At 39.5% G+C, this 23,761-nt stretch overlaps 1 protein-coding gene across 3 annotated transcripts in view; it reads left to right on the top strand.

The window, feature by feature from the left end:
* Positions 1-20,092, top strand: part of DSP (desmoplakin) — a 69,822-nt gene extending 49,730 nt beyond the window's left edge. The window contains exons 16-24 of one of the 3 annotated variants that reach the window (XM_060774784.2): positions 633-799; positions 2,404-2,542; positions 3,384-3,577; positions 4,500-4,662; positions 5,595-5,678; positions 6,451-6,558; positions 7,294-7,392; positions 9,115-11,409; positions 16,244-20,092. In XM_060774784.2, the coding sequence (XP_060630767.2) occupies positions 633-799; positions 2,404-2,542; positions 3,384-3,577; positions 4,500-4,662; positions 5,595-5,678; positions 6,451-6,558; positions 7,294-7,392; positions 9,115-11,409; positions 16,244-19,444 (6,450 nt within the window). In that variant the 3' untranslated portion in view covers positions 19,445-20,092. The remainder of the gene's footprint in view (positions 1-632; positions 800-2,403; positions 2,543-3,383; positions 3,578-4,499; positions 4,663-5,594; positions 5,679-6,450; positions 6,559-7,293; positions 7,393-9,114; positions 11,410-16,243) is intronic. The other 2 variants (XM_060774786.2, XM_060774785.2) reach the window with 2 other exon arrangements.
* Positions 20,093-23,761: the final 3,669 nt, after the last annotated feature.

Below are 23,761 nucleotides of genomic sequence, written 5' to 3'. Positions count from 1 at the left end.
CAACCCCTGCCAAAAAGCAGGAAAATTGCATTTAAAGCACCCCTGACAGATGACCATCCAGCCTCTGTTTAAAAGCCTCCAAAGGAGGAGCCGCAACCACACTCCAGGGCAGAGAGTTCCACTGCTGAACAGATCTCAGAGTCAGGAAGTTCTTCCTAATGTTCTCCTTTCCTGTAGTTTGAAGCCATTGTTCCACATCCTAGTCTCCAGGGCAGCAGAAAACAAGCTTGCACTCTCCTCCCTATGACTTCCTCTCACATATTTATACATGGACATACATTTCTTAAAGTGTGGTCCCTTAAAAATCGATCAAATTGTTAATAAACTTCTCGTGACCATCAGTGAAGAGGTATGCATATTTCCACTCAAGGTTTCTAAAGCTATGGCACTACCACTGAAAAGGAGCTGCTCTTCTTCTCCATTGGTAGAACAGAAGTGGATTTTTAATCCCACTTTTCTAAGGTCAGTTAGGGGTTGAGAATTTGTGACTTTCTGAATATTGTTGGTCTACAGAAAAATCCAATAACAGAAACTTTCCTGAACTATGATTCAAATGAACTATTTGTGTGAATTATTTACTTGGTCATTTAAAAGTGCAGGTAGATTACAGTACATGTATTTCTTTTTCTCAGGGGGTACAAAATGAATCCCAGGCAATGGCAGAGGCTCTCAACAGACAGAATGATTATCTTCCCAATTTTAGAGGATCTGAAAAATACATCTACTTGCAATCCGAAATCAGTGCTTTGTTTACAAAACTGGAAAATATTAATGCAGTCTCTGCTGGCTATTTGGACAGGTAAAAAATCAGACAGGTGGTCCTATGGTGTTTTCTGGTTATTCTGATTCCAGAGATGTCTTTTGTTTTTTAAGACATGTATTGAAAAGACCTTACAAACATTTTGGGTGTCTTAATAGTTTGAGCAAAGTTACTAAAATTCTGCAATAAAGAGATCAAAGGTCTCAAAGTAACATAATCATGCAAAGCCATTTTCGATAATGCAGATGTCCCAGTTTGCAGCAATAGACTCAGATTCCCTCATCCTATCAAACTGGAATGTTGGTTTACTGTATATATTCTTTACCACTGCTCCATATTTATGGATGCCAGAGTGTAGTAATGAACAAAACTGGTACCGAGCCAGTGTTAGCTATTGCAGTCAAGGAATTTTCATGTTACGCCAATTGATCCTACTGCTGCAGCAGCAAGAGATTTTCATGTTTAAAGCCCACTTTTGAGCCCATAGAGTTCTCAGCTAGCAAATGCTCTTAACTGCTATGTTGTCCCGGTCATTTTCATTAATGTTTTAGATAAGCACTATTTACTTTCCCTCCTATTGATTCCTCCTGTGTACAAAAAAAGGCAAGCAAAATTACAGATGTTTTTTAAAATGGCCAGGATGGTGATTGAGTTGGAGCATGCTGTATATCAGTGGTTCTCAACCTGGGGTCCCCAGATATTTTTGGCCTTCAATTCCCAGAAATCCTAACAGCTGGTAAACAGGCTGGGATTTCTGGGAGTTGTAGACCAAAAACATCTGGGGACCCCAGGTTGAGAACCACTGCTGTATATGTTTCACCATTTTCCTGATGCATATCATTCATTGTAGTTGTCCTGTAATGCAACTTTATTCACTTTTCTTCTAAGTTGATCCAATTCTGATCAATGAAGGATGTGTGTGTGTGCCTTCAAGTTTCCTACTGATTATCACAACCCCATTAATTTCATAGCATGTTCCCAGACAAAGAATATTCAGAGGTGTTTTTTTCAATTCTTTCCTCTGAAGTACAGCCTACAACACCTGGTCTCTGTTAGTGGTCTCCCATTGAAATACTACCCAGAGCTGACCCTACTTTGTGTCCAAGATCAGACAAAACCTGATGACGTTGAGAAAAAATAATAACAATAACAACAACAATAATAATTTATTTATATTCTGCCCTATCTCCCCAGGGGGACTCAGATCAGGGCGGATTCCAACAAACAAAAAGGCAAACATTCAATGCCTTAGTAACAGCAAGTCCAAATATAATAACCCAACATAGCCCTGCATAAGAAAACAGCTTAAACATGACATTTATAAATTAAATAAAAATGTAACCTATCAAAAATATAAATAACATAAAACATGAACATAAAATATTCAAATTAATTTACAAAAGACAACAAAGGTTTACAAAGATATGTGCATTGATTGTGTCCTGTGAGTATTTAGCTAGGCAAATTACTTCTACATAAGTCTCCAAATGATTGTAGTGTTTCTTTTCTTTTCTTTTCTTTTTTGTGTGTGACCACTTTGATCATGCAAGAAAACATAGCTTAGAGGTGGGCAAATAAAACAAATACTATATTTGCAACTTAGAGGCTTGGTTTTTTATTTAAAAATGTATTATTTGCTTTAGCTTGAATGCACTGAGATCGCTGCTTCAGGCCATTCTCCAAACGGATGATGTGATACGAGTTATTGAAGTCAGGCTGACTGAAGAGGACACCCTTTCTTTGGACCCGGACAAAGTGGAAGCTTACCGTGCCAGCCTAAAGGTGAGAGTGAGCGATCTTTCTTTATTGATGGTGGATCAGTGAACTAGTTATTCAAACTGGTTGGGTTCGCCCAAATGAGAAGGTAAATCTTCTAAAATGCCTAGTTCATTTGTCACTGGTAGCAAGCTGATGTTTGCTGATCACTCACTTCTGCTTTCCTCTCTAGTCTTCAAAGTGGCTAGAGTGGGAAATGTGTGGCCCTCTAGGTTTTTCTTGGACTACACCTCCCACCAGCTTTTGCTGCAGACAGCATTGGTTTATGGGAGCTGAGGCTTCACTGTGCACTTTAGTAATCTCCAAAGTGCAGCAACCAGAAATGAGATTCCACCTAAAGATTCAACAAGAAAAACAAGAAAAGAGATTCTGCCTAAACATTTGGAGGAACTTTATTTTTACTATAAGAGCTGTTCAGCAGTGTAATGGACCACCTTCAAGAGTGGTAGATTCTCCCTATTTTGAGATCTTTCAATACAGGTTGGATGAATACCTTTCAGTGGGGTATCCCTGCAAGGCAGGGGGGTTGAACCAGATGGCTGTTGTAGTCCTTTCCAATTCTAAAAGTCTGTTATGACCTAAGGCTCTTAGCATGTAGACAAAGCATGGGCAGACTTCGGCCCTCTGGGTGTTTTGGACTTCAACTCCTACAATTCCCAACAGCCTACCGGCCAACGTTTATCCATGCCTGATATAGACAAAGATCAGAAGGACTCTGACCTGAATGTTTCACTGAAAGTCAAGTGTGATCATATACAAGACAACTTGCTCTTTCTTTAATCCATACAGAAATTTAGAATATACATTCTGAATCACTTTTTGTGATGGTGTATGTTTGTTTTTCTAGAAAATGAAAGCGGACCTTAGCATGAAGAAGTCCCTGCTCAGCACCTTGGAATCAGAGCTACAGAGGGTCCTCCAGATTCACTCCCAATCGTCCCAATCATATGTTCTGTATGGTTTAGATCTTGGAAAGTACACGGATAAAGTCAACCAGCTGACAGACCGTTGGCAAAGAGTGGAGAAACAAATAGATGACAGGTTTGTTATTGCTTCCCAATGATTACCCCCTGTTGTCCTTGCCTTACAGTGAAATACAATCTTCACTGTGAATCAAGATCTTGTGAGTTCTAATAATTGCATTGCAGAGAGGAAGAACACACGATCTGCAACCTTTCAGATGTTGAATTACATGCACTGGATTGAAGCACTCAATATGCCTCACGTTTTACCATCCAGGCTGATGAAAAATGTAATCCAACATCATCTGAAGGGGAGGAAGTTGATCTAATCAATAGAAAATCTATAAAATTGACTTTCAGGCCCAATTTTGAATTAAATGTTGGCAACATAAATTTGATATTGCTGAATTCCTCCAAAATTGTTCTTGAGCAGAACTGTGAGAACTTTGATTACATGAGCTGAAAGTATACTTCTATACTGTTGAAGTCACATCAAGGAAGCTATTGGGGGCCCAATTTATGTATGGCACTTAGAAGGGGGTGTCATGCAGAAAATTTGGGCTTTTCAGATGAAAGCATTTTAGAAAAAAATTCTTTGAGAAACAGATTACATATGAATATGTATTCTAAATATCCTATACATTTGTATTCAGTGTAACTTTTCCATGGGTTTAACCTGAAGGTTCCTCACAAGAGTCCCCTTGGGGTGATAGGGCTATCTATAAATAAAGTTATTATTATTATTATTATTATTATTATTATTATTACAAGAGGAAAATGGATGTCTCTTTTATTAGTCAGGAGCTGTAGCTCAGAGCTAGAAGTCATCTTTTGCATATAAATTCTGGAAAGAATTCTTTATATCATCAGTCCAAAAAAAAGAGGTCTAGAAACCTGCCTTACATCTGAATTTTCCTCTGATTGTCATTATAGGTAGAATGAAATAGATCAGTGCCCAAATCAATATAAAACAGCCTGATATTCTGATGTGTGTCTTGTAGGTCTCGGGATTTAGAAAAGCAGGTGAAGCAGCTGAGAATCTACCGAGATCTCTACCAGGCTCTGAACAAATGGATTGGTGATGCCAAGCGCCGGCAGGATACTATTGAAAGCATGAAATTGGGAGATGTTAGCACTGTCATGAGATATTTGCAGGAACAAAAGGTATTGTTGTTTTGTGCTCTATACCTGTTTTCCAGAATAAATCAGCAAAGTGACAGTGCAAAGTAGAGAAGCAAAACTTCCTGGGTGGTCCAGTAACAACTCTTTAACACACTATTATCTGTTGGTGAGAGGAGGCTAGTGACACCACCACAGAAGTCCATTACAGTACAGCTTCCTATCTGCGAGGAATAGGTTTTTGAACCTTGTTGTAGAAATAAAAAACTGGGTAATAATGAACCTTGTTGAAAAGAACAACTTCCACAGGAAGCTGTTATAGAGATGTGCTGGAAGACCTAAGAAATTGCTAGAGTGGTATCCCCTCAGGACATTTGTTCGGTCTTCCAGGGAAACTTTATGATTATTTCTGGTGTAAATATAACATAGAATCATCTGGAGGAACTAGAAAATTCCTAGAAAGGACATATTTAATTGGGTGTAAGTAAGTGAAACAGTGGGCACTGGTCTTGTAGGTACAGGACAGCTGACTGTCTTTTAGGGGGAGTTTCAAGGGCTGGGTTAGGAATTCAACTACTATATTGAAACTATGTTTCTGATGCAGGATCCCAGCTATAATCTAGGGTGGGAATCAAGTGGTGCTCAAATATTGTTTGACTGCACATCCCAGCTGCTCTAGTTAGTATTGAAGGATAATGGGATTTGCTGCCCAGCAGCATCGGAAGAGGTGCATATTTCCTGTCGCTGATAAATTCAGTGAAAAATTGGGAGTTAGGATCAGACCAGAATCCCTATTGACATATTAGTGGCGAAAGAAGGGGCAGAAGGCCTGGACTTGAGACCCAAGTTCAAATCTTGCCTCAGTCAGTGCATTTGGGGAGATCTATCTGAATAAATCGGCAGTTACTTGACTGTCTCCTGAACCAAAGGCAATTTTAACTGCTGGGAATCTAATTCAAATGTTTTGTTTTTGGTAGAACTTACACAGCGAAATAACAAGCAAGCGAGACAGAGTGGAAGAAGTAGTCAAGAATGCAGAAGTGTGCTCATCGGCAATTAAGGTACAGTTACTTTGAATTCTTTCCATTAAGAATTAATTTTAATGCAAGGACTTAATCCTACCAGTTTCCTTAATGCCATAGTACTGTAATCTTTCACCCTTCACACGCCCATTTCTAAACATAGTTATTGGGAAAATGAAAGTTACAAAATACAGATCCCATGACTAGCTGATGTATTTCTAATGCTTTGTCCATAGTACTCTAGCGGATCTAAAAATCTTCTAGTGCAAAAGTTGTAAAGCAAAAAACCTTTAATAGATTAGTGAGAAAGATCATGGATCTCTTTTGAGGGGATTAAAATCCTCATGAGATCATTTGATGATTTAAGTTAAAATAAAATAACTTGTTAGGACTTAAGAATTTAAACTTCATCTAAAGTTTAAATGATCTTTCAATTAAATATACTGAGGCTTAGTTAATCATGCCTAACTATCATGCTGCTCTTTTCCAACATTGTGAGGTTGATCTATAAGGATGTAATTCTCATTGGTCATATGATGAAACTTTTTCTGTCATCTTCCGCTAAAGAATCTTGATATGTTTGATCAGGTGAAAGTAATGTATCTCTTCCAAGCCATTTCCATCCAATTGTCACTATTATATTTTGGAGTTTAAAAGTTTTACCCATTTTTACTCTCCAACTTTCATTCTTTTTCATTTTAAAGGATGGTCTGGGATTCGTTTTCTGTCCTGGGGCCCTCAAAAGCCCAGGCCATGAAACATGTAACGAAAATCTTTGCTGATCATGTGTGTGTTTACTTTTTATTTTCAGGATTATGAACTCATGGCTGCTGCATATAGTTCAGGGCTGGAAACTTTGCTGAACATTCCTCTCAAGCGGACTGTGGTCCAGTCTCCTTCGGGGCTTGTACTGCAAGAGGTATTGGCCTTCCCTTACATGACATTCTAATGAACTTCCATGGTAACACCTTCTTGGTCAGGGTGCTGGTTTTAACTGATATGTCAATAATGCAGTTAAATGTAGTTCTGAAGGCAAAGTGCAATCATATAGGGATTACTGGTTGTTTGCCAAATGAAATGGAAGAGTGATATATAGAGAAAAAAAAGGTGAGGAAACTGTAGTACAACCTAGAATCCCTTTTAACACAGGGTTTTGCATGAGCTCCAGTTACAAATAAATAAACTTTATTTAAAGACTGCCCTATCTCCCCGAAGGGACTTAGTGCAGTTTTCAACAAATATGGCAAACATTCAATGCCAAAAGCAAACCATACAAACAGTTTATGTCAGGACAAGGCACATTAGACAATATAAAAAACCTAACTGTAGCTTAATAAACAAAATAATGAAAAATAAAAATAAAATAAAACATCATAAAATGCAAAAACCCTGGAAAAAAAACCACACTAAAAATAAAAATATAAAACCGAATACATTGGAGATCCCTCAGGTAAGGTTCAACAATCCAATGGCCAGGAGTTCTAAAATGGACCTAATGGAGGGATATGCAAATAGTGTATCATAGGGCCGGGAAAGTGGATGAAGTGCAGAACAGAGTACTATCTGGCGACTTAGGGACTGTGCCTAGGGACTAATCATAGTTGTGGTATTTGGAAGAGACTTCATGGGTTTTTGTTTTTTCTTTCTCCCTCAGGCTGCTGAGATTCAGACTCGATACATTGAACTTCTAACAAGATCAGGAGATTATTACAAGTTCTTGAGTGAAATGTTAAAGAGCTTGGAAGACTTAAAGGTAACATCTGTCTTTATGCACTGTAAAACTATAAAATGGGCAGTGTATCTGATGTCGATGCTTTGTGGAGAAAAATTGTATTTTTTAAAAATTAATCATGGTAGTAATAACAATAGCATTAATACAGTCTCAACATTCTAACACTTGTTTTAGTTAATATATGGGTTTCCACCACTAAAACCATGTTTTCCTGGTATATATTTTGTTGGACGAGTGGGCTTATTAACAAAAGACCCTCCTCATAAATGTACAGTAGAGTACCTTATCAGCAGCAGTATGACCCAGCACCAGTAGTCCAAAGTGATAAAAAAGAACAAAAACACACAGACCAACGTTATCTCTTCCTTGGGAGGCTTTTCTTTATAGCAAAATAATATGGTTGCACTATTTACAAAAACAAGGTTTCCATAACACAAACAAAGTTCTTTATACTTCCTTTTTTGCTTCCACGCACAGAGCCTCTTCTCACACCGAAGTTACACAGGAGCTTCACACAGTAGCTTTACATGCAGCAGCCTTCACACTGAAGCTTCACACACAATGGCCTTCAACCTGGGGCTTCTCTTACCAAACCTTCTCACACCAGGCCTACCTCACACTGAGGCATTTCTCCCAGTGAGGTGAACTAACACTGAGGCCTTCTCATACTGAGGCCTCCTAACACACAGAGACCCTGCTTCCATAGAGACCTTTCACAGACTGAGGACTGCTAACACTGAGGCACATCTGCTTATATAGAATTACAGCTTTTGTTGAGTCATAGCAGTGCTTGACTAACATTTTTGTAATTAAAAAACATCTAGTTAATTTTTAATATTTCTGACACATTTCACTCTCTACTATAGAACCATAACTTTCCTGCATGCATATGAGAGAGCATGACATGGGGCATATAGGTGTGGTGCATGACATCTTTGTTTATAACAAAAAAGTGCAATTTCTGACAAATGGAATGATTTTGTTCTGCTCTATTTTCAATTGACCCTTTATTAGTTTTGAGTCAATACAGAGTCAGATAGGTTGTTAGTTTGGGAACACATCTATACCTGCCAGGCCCGTAGCCAGGATTTCGTTTTGGGGGGGGGGGTGTGAATTTTTTTCAGGTGGGGTTCGGGGGGGCTGAGTTTCGGGGGGGGGGCTGAGTCTGAGTGAAAGAGGGTCTAGCCTAGCAAACCTTTTGTATCATTACCCCAATACCCTCATGCATATGGGATATATTGAGTATGGTTATCAGATCATGATATGAATAAACATAACAGTTTATATAATGCACCAGTAAGGCCTTTTCACGAACCACCATGAGAATTTGGGGGGGGGGGGGCTGAAGCCCCCCGAGCCCCCCCCCCCCCGGCTACATGCCTGATATCTGCCTTTGTCTTTTAACAATAAGTCTAAAGGCAAGTAAAAGTTTTAAGAAATGAACTCTTAAGATTTACATATCACACGCCACCAGCAAATCTGTTTTCAGGATTAGGATTTCGTTCCAAAAAACATGCACTATTCTGTTTTTTCCAGACATCATAATTTCCTATGTTTAAGGTTACTGGGCTATGTCAGAGTCTGATCCATTTGGGTTCACAAGATTCGTTACAATTAAATATGAAAATATGTTCTTAAAATGAAATGAGGTGTGCTTTGTTTTTGTTTTGTTTTTAAAATTATTGGATGAAGATGGTAAAAATGGCTATCATGGTTAATTGTTTCTCATTTTTGACTTTGCAGATGAAAAGCACCAAAATAGAACTGTTGGAGGAAGAGTTGAGACTGGCCAGAGATGCCAATTCTGACAACAGCAATAAGCACAAGTTTTTGGAGCAAAACCTGCAGAAATACCAGCTGGAAATTTCTCAGCTGAAAGCCAAATTTATGGGCTTGGAAGAGCTGAAGAGGCAAGCTGAAATGGATGGCAGTTCTGCAAAGCAAAACTTGGACAAATGCTATGGCCAAATAAAAGATCTGAATGACAGAATAACAAGACTGACCTATGAGATTGAAGACGAGAAGAGGAAAAGGAAGCTATTGGAAGACAGATATGACCAGCAGAAGACTGACTTTGACCAGCTGCAGAAGACAAGGCAGAATGAGAAAGAAGGCCTTGGTCGGCAAAAGATAGAAACTGAGAAAATCATCAAGGAGAAGGAATATGAGATAGAAAGGTTAAGAGTTCTTCTACAGGACGAGGGGACACGGAAGAGGGAGTATGAAAATGAGCTGGCTAAGGTAAGAAACCAGTTTAATGAGGAGATGAGTAATATAAAGAACAAGTATGAAACAGAGATTAACATAAAGAAGACCACCATCCACCAAATAGCATCCCAGAAAGAAGATGACGCCAAAAACCTCCGATCACAGATCGATCGGCTCCAGAGAGAGAATAGAGACCTGAAGGATGAGATTGTCCGCCTCAACAATACCATTCTAGAAACTACGGATCAACGGAGGAGGGCAGAAGAGAATGTTCTGCAGCAAAAAGCATGTGGCACAGAGTTGATACAGCAAAAGCAAACGCTGGAGTTGGAGCTGAAACAGATTATCCATCTGCGCAATGAAGATAACTCAAAGTACAAGCAGGCACTTGAGGATGCTGCTTCAACCATCCAGGAAAAAACCAAGGAGCTTGAAAGATTAAAGATTCAGCTGCAGGAAGAGGCTAAAAATCGATGGGAACTTGAGAATGAATTGGCTAAGGTAAGGAACAGTTATGATGAGGAAATTATTAGTTTAAAGAACAAGTATGAGACTGAAATTAATATCACAAAGACCACAATAACTCAGGTGACTGTGCAAAAGGAGGAGGAAAGCAATAATTATCGAACACAGCTTGACAATGTCATCAGAGAAAACCGGAGCTTGTGCGAGGAAATTAGGAGACTGAAAAAGTCAATAAGCCAAACCACAGAAAACCTTAGACAAGTAGAAGAAAGTGCTCAGCAACAAAAAGCCATTAGCTCAGAAATCTCGCAAAAGAAGCATCAGATTGAAATTGAGTACAAGCAAACTGTCCAGAAATACACAGAAGAGAACATACGTTACAAACAGTCACTTGATGACTCTGGAAGAACAATTAAGGAGAAAAATAAAGAGATTGAAAAGCTGAGGAAATTGTTAGAAGCAGAGACAAATCAGAGGAAATCGATGGAGGAAGAAAATATTCGATTGCAAAGAGTTCAGTTTGATCTGGAGAAGGTCAACATCAACGCAACAGAGACCATCAGCAGGTTGAAAGGGCAGGAGCAGGAGCTGGGGCGACTAAAAAGCGAATACGAAAGACTTGCCCAAGACAAAAAAGGGAAAGATCAAGAGAGCACAAGGCTCCAGAGTAAAGTTAAAGACCTGCAGCATCAGAAACACACACTGGAAGAGGAACTGAATAGGCAGTCTAGAACTCTAGCTGAAGAAACTTCCAAGAGGAAGAAAGTGGAGGAGGAGTTAGAAACCCTGAGGAGGTCTTTCAGAGATCAAGCTGTTAAGATCACAAACCTCACTCAGCAGATAGAGGAGGTTTCCATTATAAAGAAAAGGAGTGAAGATGACTTGAGACACCAAAGAGAGGTGCTAGATAATCACATGAGAGATAAGCAGAGATACATGGAGGAGGCAAGGAAGTACACATCAGAGGTTGAAACCTTGCGTCGCCAGATGGTCCAAGAACAGGAGAACCTAAAACAGGCCCATGTGCGCAATGAGCACTTGCAGAAGGCGATTGAGGACAAGAGCAAAAGCCTCAATGAGTGCAAGATAGAAATTGAAAGACTTCAGTCTCTTACTGAAAACCTTACGAAAGAACATTTGATGTTAGAGGAAGAGCTGCGCAATTTAAGATTGGAGTATGATGATCTAAGAAGGGGCAAAACTGAAGTGGATGAGGAAAAAAATGCCACAATAATTGAACTCAGAAGTCAACTCCAAACAAGCGGCAAGCATACCCTGGAACTTCAGGGTCTGATAAATGGTTTACAGAAAGAAAGGGACAATTTGAGACAGGAAATTGAGAAATTCCAAAAGCAAGCTCTGGAGGTATTCACTAATACTTGATCACAACTTTACTGTCCCTCAAATGCCATAATTTAATATCAAATGCATATTCACTCAATCAGTGAACCCTAAATTAATGCATCTTAACTTTAATTAGTTCCCTCTTCCCTTTAATTTGCCATTTAGTTTCTGGTCAAATTTGAGCTCCTTCCAGAGACTATTGTAAAAAAAAAAAAAAACTCTGAGAGCAGTGAACTCCATATTTAATTTATTTATTTAATTAATTTATATGCCACCTTTCTCCCAGCATGGGACCCAAGGTGGCTTCCAAAAACAATCATTTGATGGGACCTCCACCTCCACTTCCTTTTTTCATTTGCCCCTTTTTCAGATTCTGAAGTAGAGGGAACATGTACTCTGTATTTGTTTTACTCACTGGATTGGTGCCATGCTTAGTTGTATTTAAAGTAGATAATTTGATGACATTAACTCAAATCCTATTGAAGTCTGGATCTCATCCAATATAAAACTCTATTATCATAATAGAGTGGCGCAATGGGTTAAACCCAAGTGCCAGCTGAACTGCTAACCTGAAGGTCGGGTGTCCGAATCTGCAAGATGTGGTGAGCTCCCATCTGTCAGCTTCAGCTTCCCTTGCAGGGACATGAGAGAAGCCTCCCACAGGAAGGTCAAAACATATGGGCCTTTCCTGGGCAATGTCTCTGCAGACAGCCAATTCTCTCACACCAGAAGCAGTTTCGCAAGTCGCTCCTGACACACACAAAAAAAATCATAATTTGATATAGAATGGTATTAGAGCTGGGTTTGAATCCTTGCCTAGTCTTTGAAACCCACTTTCTGCCTTTAGAGGGAGGCAATGACAAACCACATTTGAATTACTATTGCCAAGAAAACTTTATGCTAGGTTAACCATGAATTGACTTGAGGGCAATTCATGGCTTTGAAAACTAAATTTTCCCTAGAGAATATAGCTAAATCTTGCACTAGAAAAAGCAAGATTGGAGGCCATAATTCCAAATTTCCATATTACTTTTATCTTTCAGTTGCCCTGGTATCTCCTCCCCAAAGAAAAAAGTACTGAGCTTGCAGGTCCTCTGACCCTGCTCGGGACATTACATTACTCATGAAGTTACATACCGAAGCATATCCTTCCGTCCTTTGCTTCCCCTGCCCCTTTATAGTGTATTTTTCAACAAATGCAAATACATGCATTTGCATCTTTAGAATGTGCAGTTACACTGGTATCCTATATTTGATTTACATGTTATTACAGTGTACATTTTCCCTCTATGTATCATACATATGTGCATGAACGCATAGTTAATTCTGATGGCATATATATTTGCTTCTCATGCCATTGCTTCTCATGATCAAATGTTAAATCTGTAAGTCAAAGTCTACAACAAAATTACTGTATATCCTCGACTATATGCCTAGTTTTTCAGCACTTTTTTAAGCTGAAGAAGTCCCCTTTGGCTTATACTCCAGTCAAGGTTATTTATTATTATTATTATTATTATTATTATTATTATTATTATTATGCTCTATTATTATATTTATTTTACTCTATTATATTTATTTTACTCTATTATTATTATTATTACATATAACATTTTACATTATTATTATTATTACATTTATCATTTTACTTTATTATTATTGTTATTACATTTATCATTTTACTCTATTATTATTACATTTATTATTTTACTCTATTCATTATTATTGGAAGAATACATAAGCACATTTACATTGAAGAAGGTTAGAATAATGGTTTAATCCGAGTTGGACAGCCTTTTCTTAAATTACAGTTTTATGTAAATATTCAAAAACATTTAACCTACTGATGCCTCAATTAATATAATTTTGTGGTATCTATTTCCAACCCTTGGCTTATACTTCAATCAATCCATTTTTTCAGGTTTTTGTGATAAAATTAGGTGCCTCGGCTTATATTCAGATTGGGTTATACTCGAGTATATACAGTAACCAGGCTATTGAAATCAGTGGAGTTAACTTTGTGTTGCTTTAACTGTTAATTTTAAGTCACTTAAAATTATCTAACTTATTTCACCTATCTTTGTTAGTTGGCTTTTCTGCTTCTGCAACACAAAGGAACACCATGATTTCTAGTACTGCATTCCAATTAGTGACCAATCCATCAGACATTGCTAAAGTTCAATGTTGCTTCATTTCGAGCCTATTGAAATGAATAGAGACATTGTGCAAGCCATGTTTAGAGATGTGTATTTTTTCTCAACATTTGCTCTTTCCCCTTCCCACATCTGCTATATAAATGTGTATTTTGCACATGCATGCTGTACTTGTGTGCACACTGATACACATTAAGATTTGTAGCTTCTAATACAGTGGTTCTCAACCTGTGGATCCCCAGATGTTTTGGCCTTCAACTCACAGAAATCCTAACAGCGGGTAAACTGGGTGGGATTTCTGGGAGTTGTAGGCCAAAATACCTGGGGACCCACTGGTTGAGAACCACTATTCTAATAGAAGGCCGTACTGACGGCGTGATGCAGTTAAGGCAATGAAAACAGTTCATGAAAACAGAATCATTTTATGTATTTATTTATTATGGAGATTTCTATGCCGCCTTTTTCCAGGTCAGATCCATCATATTTAAAAATATACATACAAATAGTTAAAATAAAAACCATAACTAAACCAGTGTTAGTGGTTCAATAATCCTTAAAAACTTTCCATATTATTGAACATTTAAAGTTAAAATCAATCTAGAATTCCCCATTCTTCTATATCCATAAGTGCCTGGCATCTCATGAGACTTGGAAGTACCCAGACACACTTTGGTGCAAAATCTGATAATACGTTACATATTAAATACCAATAAGATAGTGACCTGGAAGTTTGTTGCTGATCTGGAAAAATTATCTACCTCAACTTTGATAAGTTTTACTATAGGCCACAGCAACGCGTGGCAGGGCACAGCTAGTTAATAATAATAATAATAATCATCATCATCATCTTTATTTATACCCCGCCATCATCTCCCCGAAGGGGATTCAGAGCGGCTTATATGGGGCCAAGCCCAAACAAGAATTACAATATAACAATACAAATTGCAATAAAATAAACAACGTAACATTAAAATATAAAACATCAAGGCATATAAAACAATATACACAAAACAAAGGAACTAAGCATAATGACAGAAAGACAAAGGGTGGGCCGCATGTACATAAAATTATTTTAAAAAAATACAAAATACAAAATAAACAAATATTTGATATTTAAACAGTAAAGAAAAACACCCCCCCCCCCCACTGCAATGTTGCTTCCTATGGTTTCATTCCAGAGGAGAGAAAAAATAATCTGTGGATTAAAAATCTCCACTAAAGTCAGTGGGGATAAGTCTTGAGTGAAAGCTCCTCTTTTCATGGAGCTCCCAGTGGCACAGTAAGTTAAAGTGCTGAGCTGCTGAACTTGCTGACCAAAAGGTTACAGGTTCCAATCCGGGGAGCAGTGTGAGCTCCTGCAGTTAGCCCCAGCTTCTGCCAACCTAGCAGTTCGAAAACATGCAAATGTGAGATCAATAGATATCGCTCCAGAGGGAAGGAAACAGTGCTCCATGAAGTCATGCTGGCCACATGACCTTGGAAGTGTCTAAGGACAACACTGGCTCTTTGGCTTAGAAATGGAGATGAGCACCAACCCCCAGAGTCGGACACGACTGAACTTAATGTCAGAGGAAAACCTTTACCTTTACCTTCCTTGTTCTTATAGCTGCAGGGACACTGGAGCTCCTGCACCCGCAAGTGTGTGTTATAAAAAGTTTTGAGTTGTTTATTTAATTTATTTACCATATCTATACCCCACCCTTCTCACCCCTTAGGGGACTCAGAGAAGCTCACATATTTAGGCAGCAATTTGATGCCACGTGAACTATTCCAATTGTCACTGCACCGTGCTGTGTTCTCGTATTGCATTGTTACTGACCAAAAGCTTGGTCCCATAACCATGTCTTTAGCTGTTCCCTGAAGCTCAGGAGGGAGTTGTTATTGTGCTCAACTGATTTACATCTACAAATATTGTAAGTTGAACATATTCATCCAGAAATTTCTCACCCCTTTCAATAAATCTAGGATTTTGTAACAGAAGAAGTACTAAAGTATTGGAATTCCAACATTCCTTTCTACTAAACTGCAGCCAAAATTAAGACAGCCAAGTATATATATTTACACTGTAGAAGAGGAAAGAGTATGAAATACTGGACATTGGGCAAACAATCTATGCTGAGTTAAAAACTTATTTCCTATTGATTCATAGGGGAGAGATTGACTGTGCAATCCTCTATATACATATACATATACACACACACACACACACACACATACATACATACATATATATACACATATACATGCACATATGCACACACACGTATATATATAATTTACTTCATATATATCAGAAGTAAATCTTACAAATTCAGTGGGGGTTATTCCAAAAATGCATGTGTGAAGGATATATACACTTATTGAGAACTGATCTCAATTCACCTCAGTGGGACTTATCTGTAAATAGACATATATAGGATTGTACGGCAAAATGCCTGCTTTAACATTTTCCATTAAGAGCACCAGAAGCTAAAAGTACATCACTATGACTGGACAGCGCAACAGGCTCCTTAGGTTAAAAAAAGTAGATATTTTGTATTGAAACAAACCCATAAATGCACACAAATACAGTATATGTCAAACTACACTAAATGCCCTTTCTTGAGAGGCTGAAATTGTAGGTAACAGGAAATAGATTTTATTGGCTCTTGAAGAAGGTGATCATTGTTCTCCCTGTTTTTTCTCCCTCCTTTAAAACACAGGCATCCCATAGGATTCAGGAATCTAAAAACCAATGTAATCATGTTATGCAAGAGCGAGAAGCACTGATGATAAAAATAAACACCTTGGAACAAGATAAAGCAAGACTGCTGAGGTTAGAAGAAGAACTAAATCGCTCCAAATCCACATTGGAGTCAGAATCTCGCTTGAAAATGCGACTTGAGAATGAGAAGCAGCAAATCATGAATGACTTAAACCAGTGGAAGAGCCAATATTCACGAAAGGAAGAGACTATCAGGAAGATTGAATCTGAGAGAGACAAAAGTGAAAGAGAGAAGAGTGCCTTGCTGGTCGAAATTGAGAGGCTGCAGGCAGAGATTAAGAGGATTGAAGAAAGGTATCGGTCCCGGTTAGAAGAGACAAGCAGGAAGAGCCAGTCAGAGATGGAATCAGAGCGCCTGAGACTGCAAAGGGAAATAGAGAGACTGAAGCAGCGCCCTTATGGGGCCCACAGATGCACCCAGACTGAAGAAGACTTTGCCATTGATGCTTCCAAGCTGCTTTTCAATGGCCTACGGAAAAAAATAACAGCTGTCCAGCTCTATGAATGCCAGCTGCTAGACAAGTGCACCCTGGACAAACTGTTAAGAGGGCAAAAGTCAGTGGAAGAAGTTGCTGCTGATCTTGAACCCTACCTGAGAGGAGCAGGGGCTATTGCTGGAGCCTCTCTTAACCCCAAGGAGAAGTATTCTCTAGTGGAAGCCAAACGCAAGCAGCTCCTTACCCCAGAGAACACAATCCTGCTTCTGGAAGCCCAAGCCGCAACGGGAGGTGTGATTGATCCCCATCGGAATGAATTCCTGAGTGTGGACAGTGCTGTTGCAAGGGATCTGATTGATTTTGAGGATAGGGAACAAATCTATACAGCTGAAAAGGCTATCACTGGGTTTAAAGACCCTTTCTCTGGGAAAACAGTGCCTGTAGCAGAAGCAATAAAGAAAAATCTGGTTGACAGGGATACTGGGATACGTCTTCTTGAAGCACAGTTAGCTGCAGGGGGGATTGTCGACCCCATCAACAGTATCTTCTTGCCCAAAGACATCGCTTTGTCCCGTGGAGTGATTGATCGAGACCTGTACAGAACTTTGAATAATCCTTCAAAGAATTTAATTGATCCTATCACGAAGAAGGCCATAAGTTACATGAAACTGAGGGAGAAATGCAGAATTGAACCACACACTGGGTTGCTTCTCCTCCCGGTACAGAAGAGGAGCATGTCATTCCAAGGGATTAGGAAACCCATCCCTGTTTCTGAATTGGTTGAGTCTGGCATCATTCGGGAATCGACAGCAAGTGACCTGGAAAAAGGAGTAATCACAGTTGAGGAAGTCACCGACCGAATCAAAGATTTCCTGCAGGGCTCCAGCTGCATTGCTGGAATTTATAATGAAGCCACCAGAGAGAAACTTGGCATTTACCAGGCCATGAAGATAGGCTTGGTTAGACCAGGGACAGCACTTGAGTTGCTAGAAGCTCAAGCAGCCACTGGGTTCATTGTGGACCCTGTCAGCAATTCAAGACTAACAGTGGAAGAAGCCTACAAAAGAGGCCTAGTTGGAATAGAGTTTAAAGAGAAGCTTCTGTCTGCCGAAAAGGCAGTCACTGGATACAAAGATCCAGAAACAGGAAACATAATCTCCTTGTTCCAAGCCATGAACAAGGAACTCATTGAGAAAGGCCATGGTATTCGTTTGTTGGAAGCCCAGATAGCCACTGGTGGGATCATTGACCCTAAGGAAAGTCATCGTCTGCCCGTTCACACAGCGTACCAACGTGGGTACTTCAATGAAGAATTGAATGAAATCCTTTCTGACCCCAGTGATGATACAAAAGGGTTTTTTGATCCTAACACTGAAGAGAACCTGACCTACCTACAGCTGAAAGAAAGATGTATAATAGATGACGGGACCGGGCTGTGTCTCCTACCACTGAGAGAGAGGAAGAAGTTGGTGCAGACCTCACAAAAAAATACCCTTCGGAAACGCAGAGTTGTCATTGTTGATCCAGACACAGGCAAGGAGATGTCAGTTCAGGAGGCGTACAATAAAGGCCTGATAGATTATGACACTTACATGGACCTCTGTGACCAGGAATGTGAATGGGAAGAAATAACAATTACAGGATCAGATGGGAGCACCAGAGTTGTGCTTGTTGACAGAAAAACCGGAAACCAGTATGACATCCAAGATGCTCTTGATAAAGGTCTTGTCGACAGGAAATTCTTTGACCAGTACCGTTCTGGATCTTTAAGCCTCACACAGTTTGCAGATATGGTTGCTTGCAGAAATGGTGCTGATGAGGTCTTCAGGCATGAGGCCATCACTAGATCTCCCACTGTCCTGAATATCAAGAGCTCTTCTCTGGTGTTAAAGAGTGGTTCTGGTTCCTTTTCTGAATCCCTAGAGGAAACCACTCCCATTGCAGCCATATTTGACACTGAAAATTTGGAGAAAATCTCTGTTTTGGAAGCCGTGCAACGAGGCATTGTTGACAGCATTACTGCCCAACGTTTGCTTGAAGCCCAAGCTTGCACAGGAGGCATAATATGCCCAACTACGGGCCAGCGGCTTTCCCTTCAGGATGCACGTGCCCAAGGTCTTCTTGACCATGACATGGCCACTCGGCTGAAGCCAGCTCAGAAAGCCTTCATTGGGTTTGAAGGCATCAAGGGCCGAAATAGGATGTCTGCAGCAGAAGCAGTGAAAGAAAAGTGGTTACCCTATGAGGCAGGCCAACGCTTCCTTGAGTTTCAGTTTATCACAGGAGGCCTCATTGATCCCGAAGTACGGGGCAGAATCAGTACAGAAGAAGCGATTAGAAAAGGATTGATTGATGGCCGGACTGCCCAGAGATTACAAGACACTGGCAACTATGGGAAGATTTTGACCTGTCCGAAAACCAAACTGAAGATCTCCTACAAAGATGCAATGAATCGTTCAATGGTGGAAGACCAGTCTGGGCTCAGATTACTAGAAGCTTCTTCTGTTTCATCTAAAGGCATATCCAGCCCATATAATGTCTCTTCCGCACCAGGCTCACGCTCTGGCTCTCGCTCTGGCTCACGTTCTGGCTCACGCAGCGGATCAAGGAGAGGAAGTTTTGATGCTGGCACAAGTGGCTCATATTCTTATTCCTACACAACTGTCAGCAGCAGCAGCAGCAGCTCATTTGGGCGCCAGTGATTAACCAGAAAGCTTATCTTTTTTATTTTCAATTACCAGGAATCTACATTCCTTTTTTATTAAAACAAACAATCCCAAAACAAAACAAAAAAAGAGAACTTGATGGTTATGGTAGTACTTGCTCGGGTGAAATAGCTAAAGTGCAGAACAGATGTAAACCCAAATATAGGCTGGAGAGGGTGCTTTTATTTTCATATTTTTCAAAATAGCTATTTTAAGGGGATGCAGAGTTGTGCAAAATGTAGGAAGACAAGTATTTCCTTTTTTAAAACCAATATTTACATCTTTTCTCATGTATTTTGCATGCAGTTCCCTGCTGCTTTTAGTCAATTTGCTTCAAACTAATAAGCCGGGTTTTCATGTTTTTGTATTACTGTCAGGGTGCTTTTTTAAAAACCACTTTCCTTTGCAGTGCAGTGCACAACAATAATAATCTGTATCATCTCCAAACAATCTTATCCTCAGTTGTGCTGGGCTATCTTTCCACGGGTCATTTCCCAGTTTATTAGGGAGAATTTGTTGGAATGTGCTTTTCTTTGGCTGTGGACAATCTTTTGTTTGGTTTTGCTTGCTTGTTTTCTGTGCAATATCAAACAAGCCTGACTGCGTAACATTTAGTATTCTGGCAATAAAAAATTAAACCCTTGATCCATTTGTGAAAATGTTTTGATATGTGTACATTCTGGAGCATCCACTTATCTAGGGAAGGGTCACCATCCCTTTGGGCTTTTTTTTTTTTTTTTGTCGTGTCAGAAGCGACTTGAGAAACTGGTGTGAGAGAATTGGCCGTCTGCAAGGATGTTGCCCAGGGGACGCCCAGATGATTTGATGTTTTTATCATCCTTGTGGGAGGCTTCTCTCATGTCCCCATATGAGGAGCTGGAGCTGATAGAGGGAGCTCATCCGCCTCTCCCTGGATTCGAACCTGCAACCTGTCCGTCTTCAGTCCTGCCGGCACAGGGGTTTAACCCACTGCGCCACCGGGGGCTCCATCCCTTTGGGCTACCAAGTACATTTGGGATTTATAGAAAGAGCAACCCCCTTTACAAACTGGCTGCCATGCTAGTATTGGACAGTCACCCATTTCTTAGAAGGCAAACTGGAGAGGCTAAAATGCAACTTAACATGCAAAAGAAATTCTAAGGTTTGATCTGAACTCCAAATATTAAGACATCCCTTTCCCTTTGAACTCTCAGTTCCAAACTCCATTTCACAAAAAGCACACTTATGAGGCGCAAATAATATGACCAAAAACCTGAGTTCAAGACTGAATCTGAGCCTAATGTTAGATAATAGAATTATAGTATGCTAGCTGCCCACTTTATATTCAAAAATAAATTGGGTGAGGCAGAGAAACAAGTCCACACCAAGAAAACAATGGTACTGGGTGTTTGATTAGAAATCCCATACCTCTTCCTTTGGTATCCAACCAAATTGCTCAGTGATTTGTGTGTGTCAGGAGCGACTTAAGAAACTGCATTTGCTTCTGGTGTGAGAGAATTGGCAGTCTGCAAGGACATTGTCCAGGGGGTGCCCGGATGTTTTATCATCCTGTGGGATTCTTCTGTCATGTCCCTGCATGAGGAGCTGGAGCGGACATATGAGAGCTCACTCCGCTCCCTGGATTTGAATTGCTACCTTTTGGTCAGCAGTCCTGTTGGCACAAGGGTTTAACCCATTGCACCACTGGGGGCTCCCTTGCTCAAGTGATAATGGGAGTGAAACATGAAAGCATTGGGCTTTACTGTCTCTTGAAGTTTATTTATTTATTATTTACTATATTTATAGCCTGCCTTCCTCGACCCCGACGGGGACTCAAGGCAGCTTATAGCATACGCAATGAGTCAATGCCTTAAAAACAATATACATCCAATATACAATTAAATAAACATTTCAGTTAAATTTTAAACAAGATTAAGAGCATTAAAACATATAAAACATTGCAGTCACAACTATAAAACCACATTATTTGCAGTCATAGTCAGGCCATTCTGGTAATCATTACACATAAATCCAAGTCCATCTATTGCATTGTGTCATTTGCCAAAGGCTTGATGTGGCTCAAGCATTTTATATTATGTAACAAGGCCAATTATGCTAACAGAAGCCAACATGATGTCATCAGAATAAATTGGGTATGTCAGTATGAATGTATTTATTTTGCAATAGATCTTTAAGGGCAGAGAGATTGGAAACGGGAATCTTGAAATGGGACATGACACTGGGTGAAATTCTAAAGAGCTCTTGAGATCCTAATGAAGTACTAGTTTATGAGCATATTTCCAAACCTACACTTGTACTCTTAAAATATCGATATTCGAATCTAAGAAACATGTATATATAGCTATCACTACTTAATTTTTTTCACCACAAGAACAAAGGAAGCTGTCTTCTTTTTCCTGTTAGCCATATACCTCAAGGGCTTTGGAAACTTCCACTTGCAACCCCTTTTACCTGATTTTTTTTTTAACGTAACCTTGGGCATATAAGTATATAAATAGATGGAGAAATCAAACATTTGCCAATAACAAATCAGCATTTTCAAAGTTTGCTAAACAGGCTGGTTTCCCTTTTCATGAAGTACAACTGAAGCATCTTCTGCAGAGTCCACTGTAAACACTGCACACTAGATTGATGTAAATGTCTAAATCAGCCAGTAGATGATGATCAGAAAACTTTTGTGGTTACCAAATATTCTGTGACCCTAACACTGAGGTAGGGGGACCCCCATATGGGGTCGAGGCTCCCAGTTTAAGAAACAGTGATACTACTTAGCCTACCGTAACTACAAGCTGTTTTCTTGGGTGCAAGTCATTCTCGTCATCTACTACCTGATCTTTTCAAAAAAGAAACTGGGAAAAGGAGAGTAAAACTGGAGCATTTTAAAAGCATCTGAAAAAGTGGGATGGAAGAGGATTAATCAGAATTAACTCTGCCAAGTTAGGACAGTTGTAAAGTATGAATGAATCAAAGTGAAAGAGAAGAATATCCTTCAAATAGAAGGCTCACAGAGGGCCCTTCCACAGAGCCATATAACCTAGAATATCAAGGTAGATAATCCACAATATCTGCTCTGAACTGGGTTATTTGAGTCCACACTGCCATATAACCCAGCCCAAAGCAGATGTGGGATTTTATACAGCTGTGTGGAGATGGACAAATGAGACTCAAATGAGAAACCACAGAACCTTTAGAACCTGATCAACACTGTAATATTATACATGGCTACTCAGTAGTAAATCTAGTTCAATTTAGCTGGATTTATGGCCACATAGGAGTTTATAGGAATTACATTTTTCAAAAACTGAATATAAAAATGGAACCAAGACAATACTTGTGGTCTCTGATGGTTGAAAACTAGGAAATCCAATCACTTGGGCTAAGTGTACAAAATACACAAAACAGCAATGCTCTTACAGGTCAACTGATGCCCCTTCTACACGGCCATATAAAATCCAGATAGTAATAATAATAATAACACTTTATTTATATTCCGCCCTTCTCACCCCAAAGGGGACTCAGGGTGGATCACAGTACACATTCAATGCTGTTTTTTGGACGGGACAAAGACAGAACAGAAGTCCTGACAGCTCTTCATCATAGAGGATGGAATGACAGCGCCTCCTGTGGTTGGCAACTTCCAAAGGCGTCAACAAGCTAGATCCTTAACTGGATGTCAACACAACATAATGTATACCTCCTTTCTTCCTTTTGGTCACCAGCATTCTTTTATCTTTTTCTTTATGGTGTCGTAAAATACCTCCCCTGCATCAGTGGTACCTAATTTCTCTAATCAAAGCTGTAAGCTGTTTTCGAACTGCTTAGGTAAACAGTGAACAGGGCAGACAGTCAGGTGCTCATGCTGACCCAGGGCTTTAAACTTGCAACCTTTTGGTTGGTAGATCTCTTCATTGCTGGTGATTTACCAGCTGTTAATAGGCCTTATCTTCTTTGAACTGGGTTATATGGCAGTGTAGACTCATAATCCAGCTCAAAGCAGATAATATGGATTATATGGCAGTGTAGAAAGGACCTATGATATCTAAAAGGTTGATTAAGAGTTTTTCGTACAGCAAGTTACATTATTTTCCATAATTTTTGAAGTGAACACTAGAACCACAAGAATTGGTCAACATATACTGGATTATATGGCAGTGTAGAAGGGGCCCAACAAGCTGAAAATATAACACGCAAGCTTTCACTGGCTCCTGTATGATTTTGAACACCTTTGCCTGATGAAGTCAGAAAGCTTGCACGATGCATTTTTGGCATTTTAGTTGGCCAATAAAACGTACTGCTGCTTTGTTGCATTTTTCT

This window comes from Anolis sagrei, chromosome 4, assembly GCF_037176765.1.
Source record: "Anolis sagrei isolate rAnoSag1 chromosome 4, rAnoSag1.mat, whole genome shotgun sequence".
Lineage (NCBI taxonomy): Eukaryota > Metazoa > Chordata > Lepidosauria > Squamata > Dactyloidae > Anolis > Anolis sagrei.
Note: the sequence above shows the minus strand (reverse complement) of the source record. Positions and strands in the feature narration are given on the sequence as shown.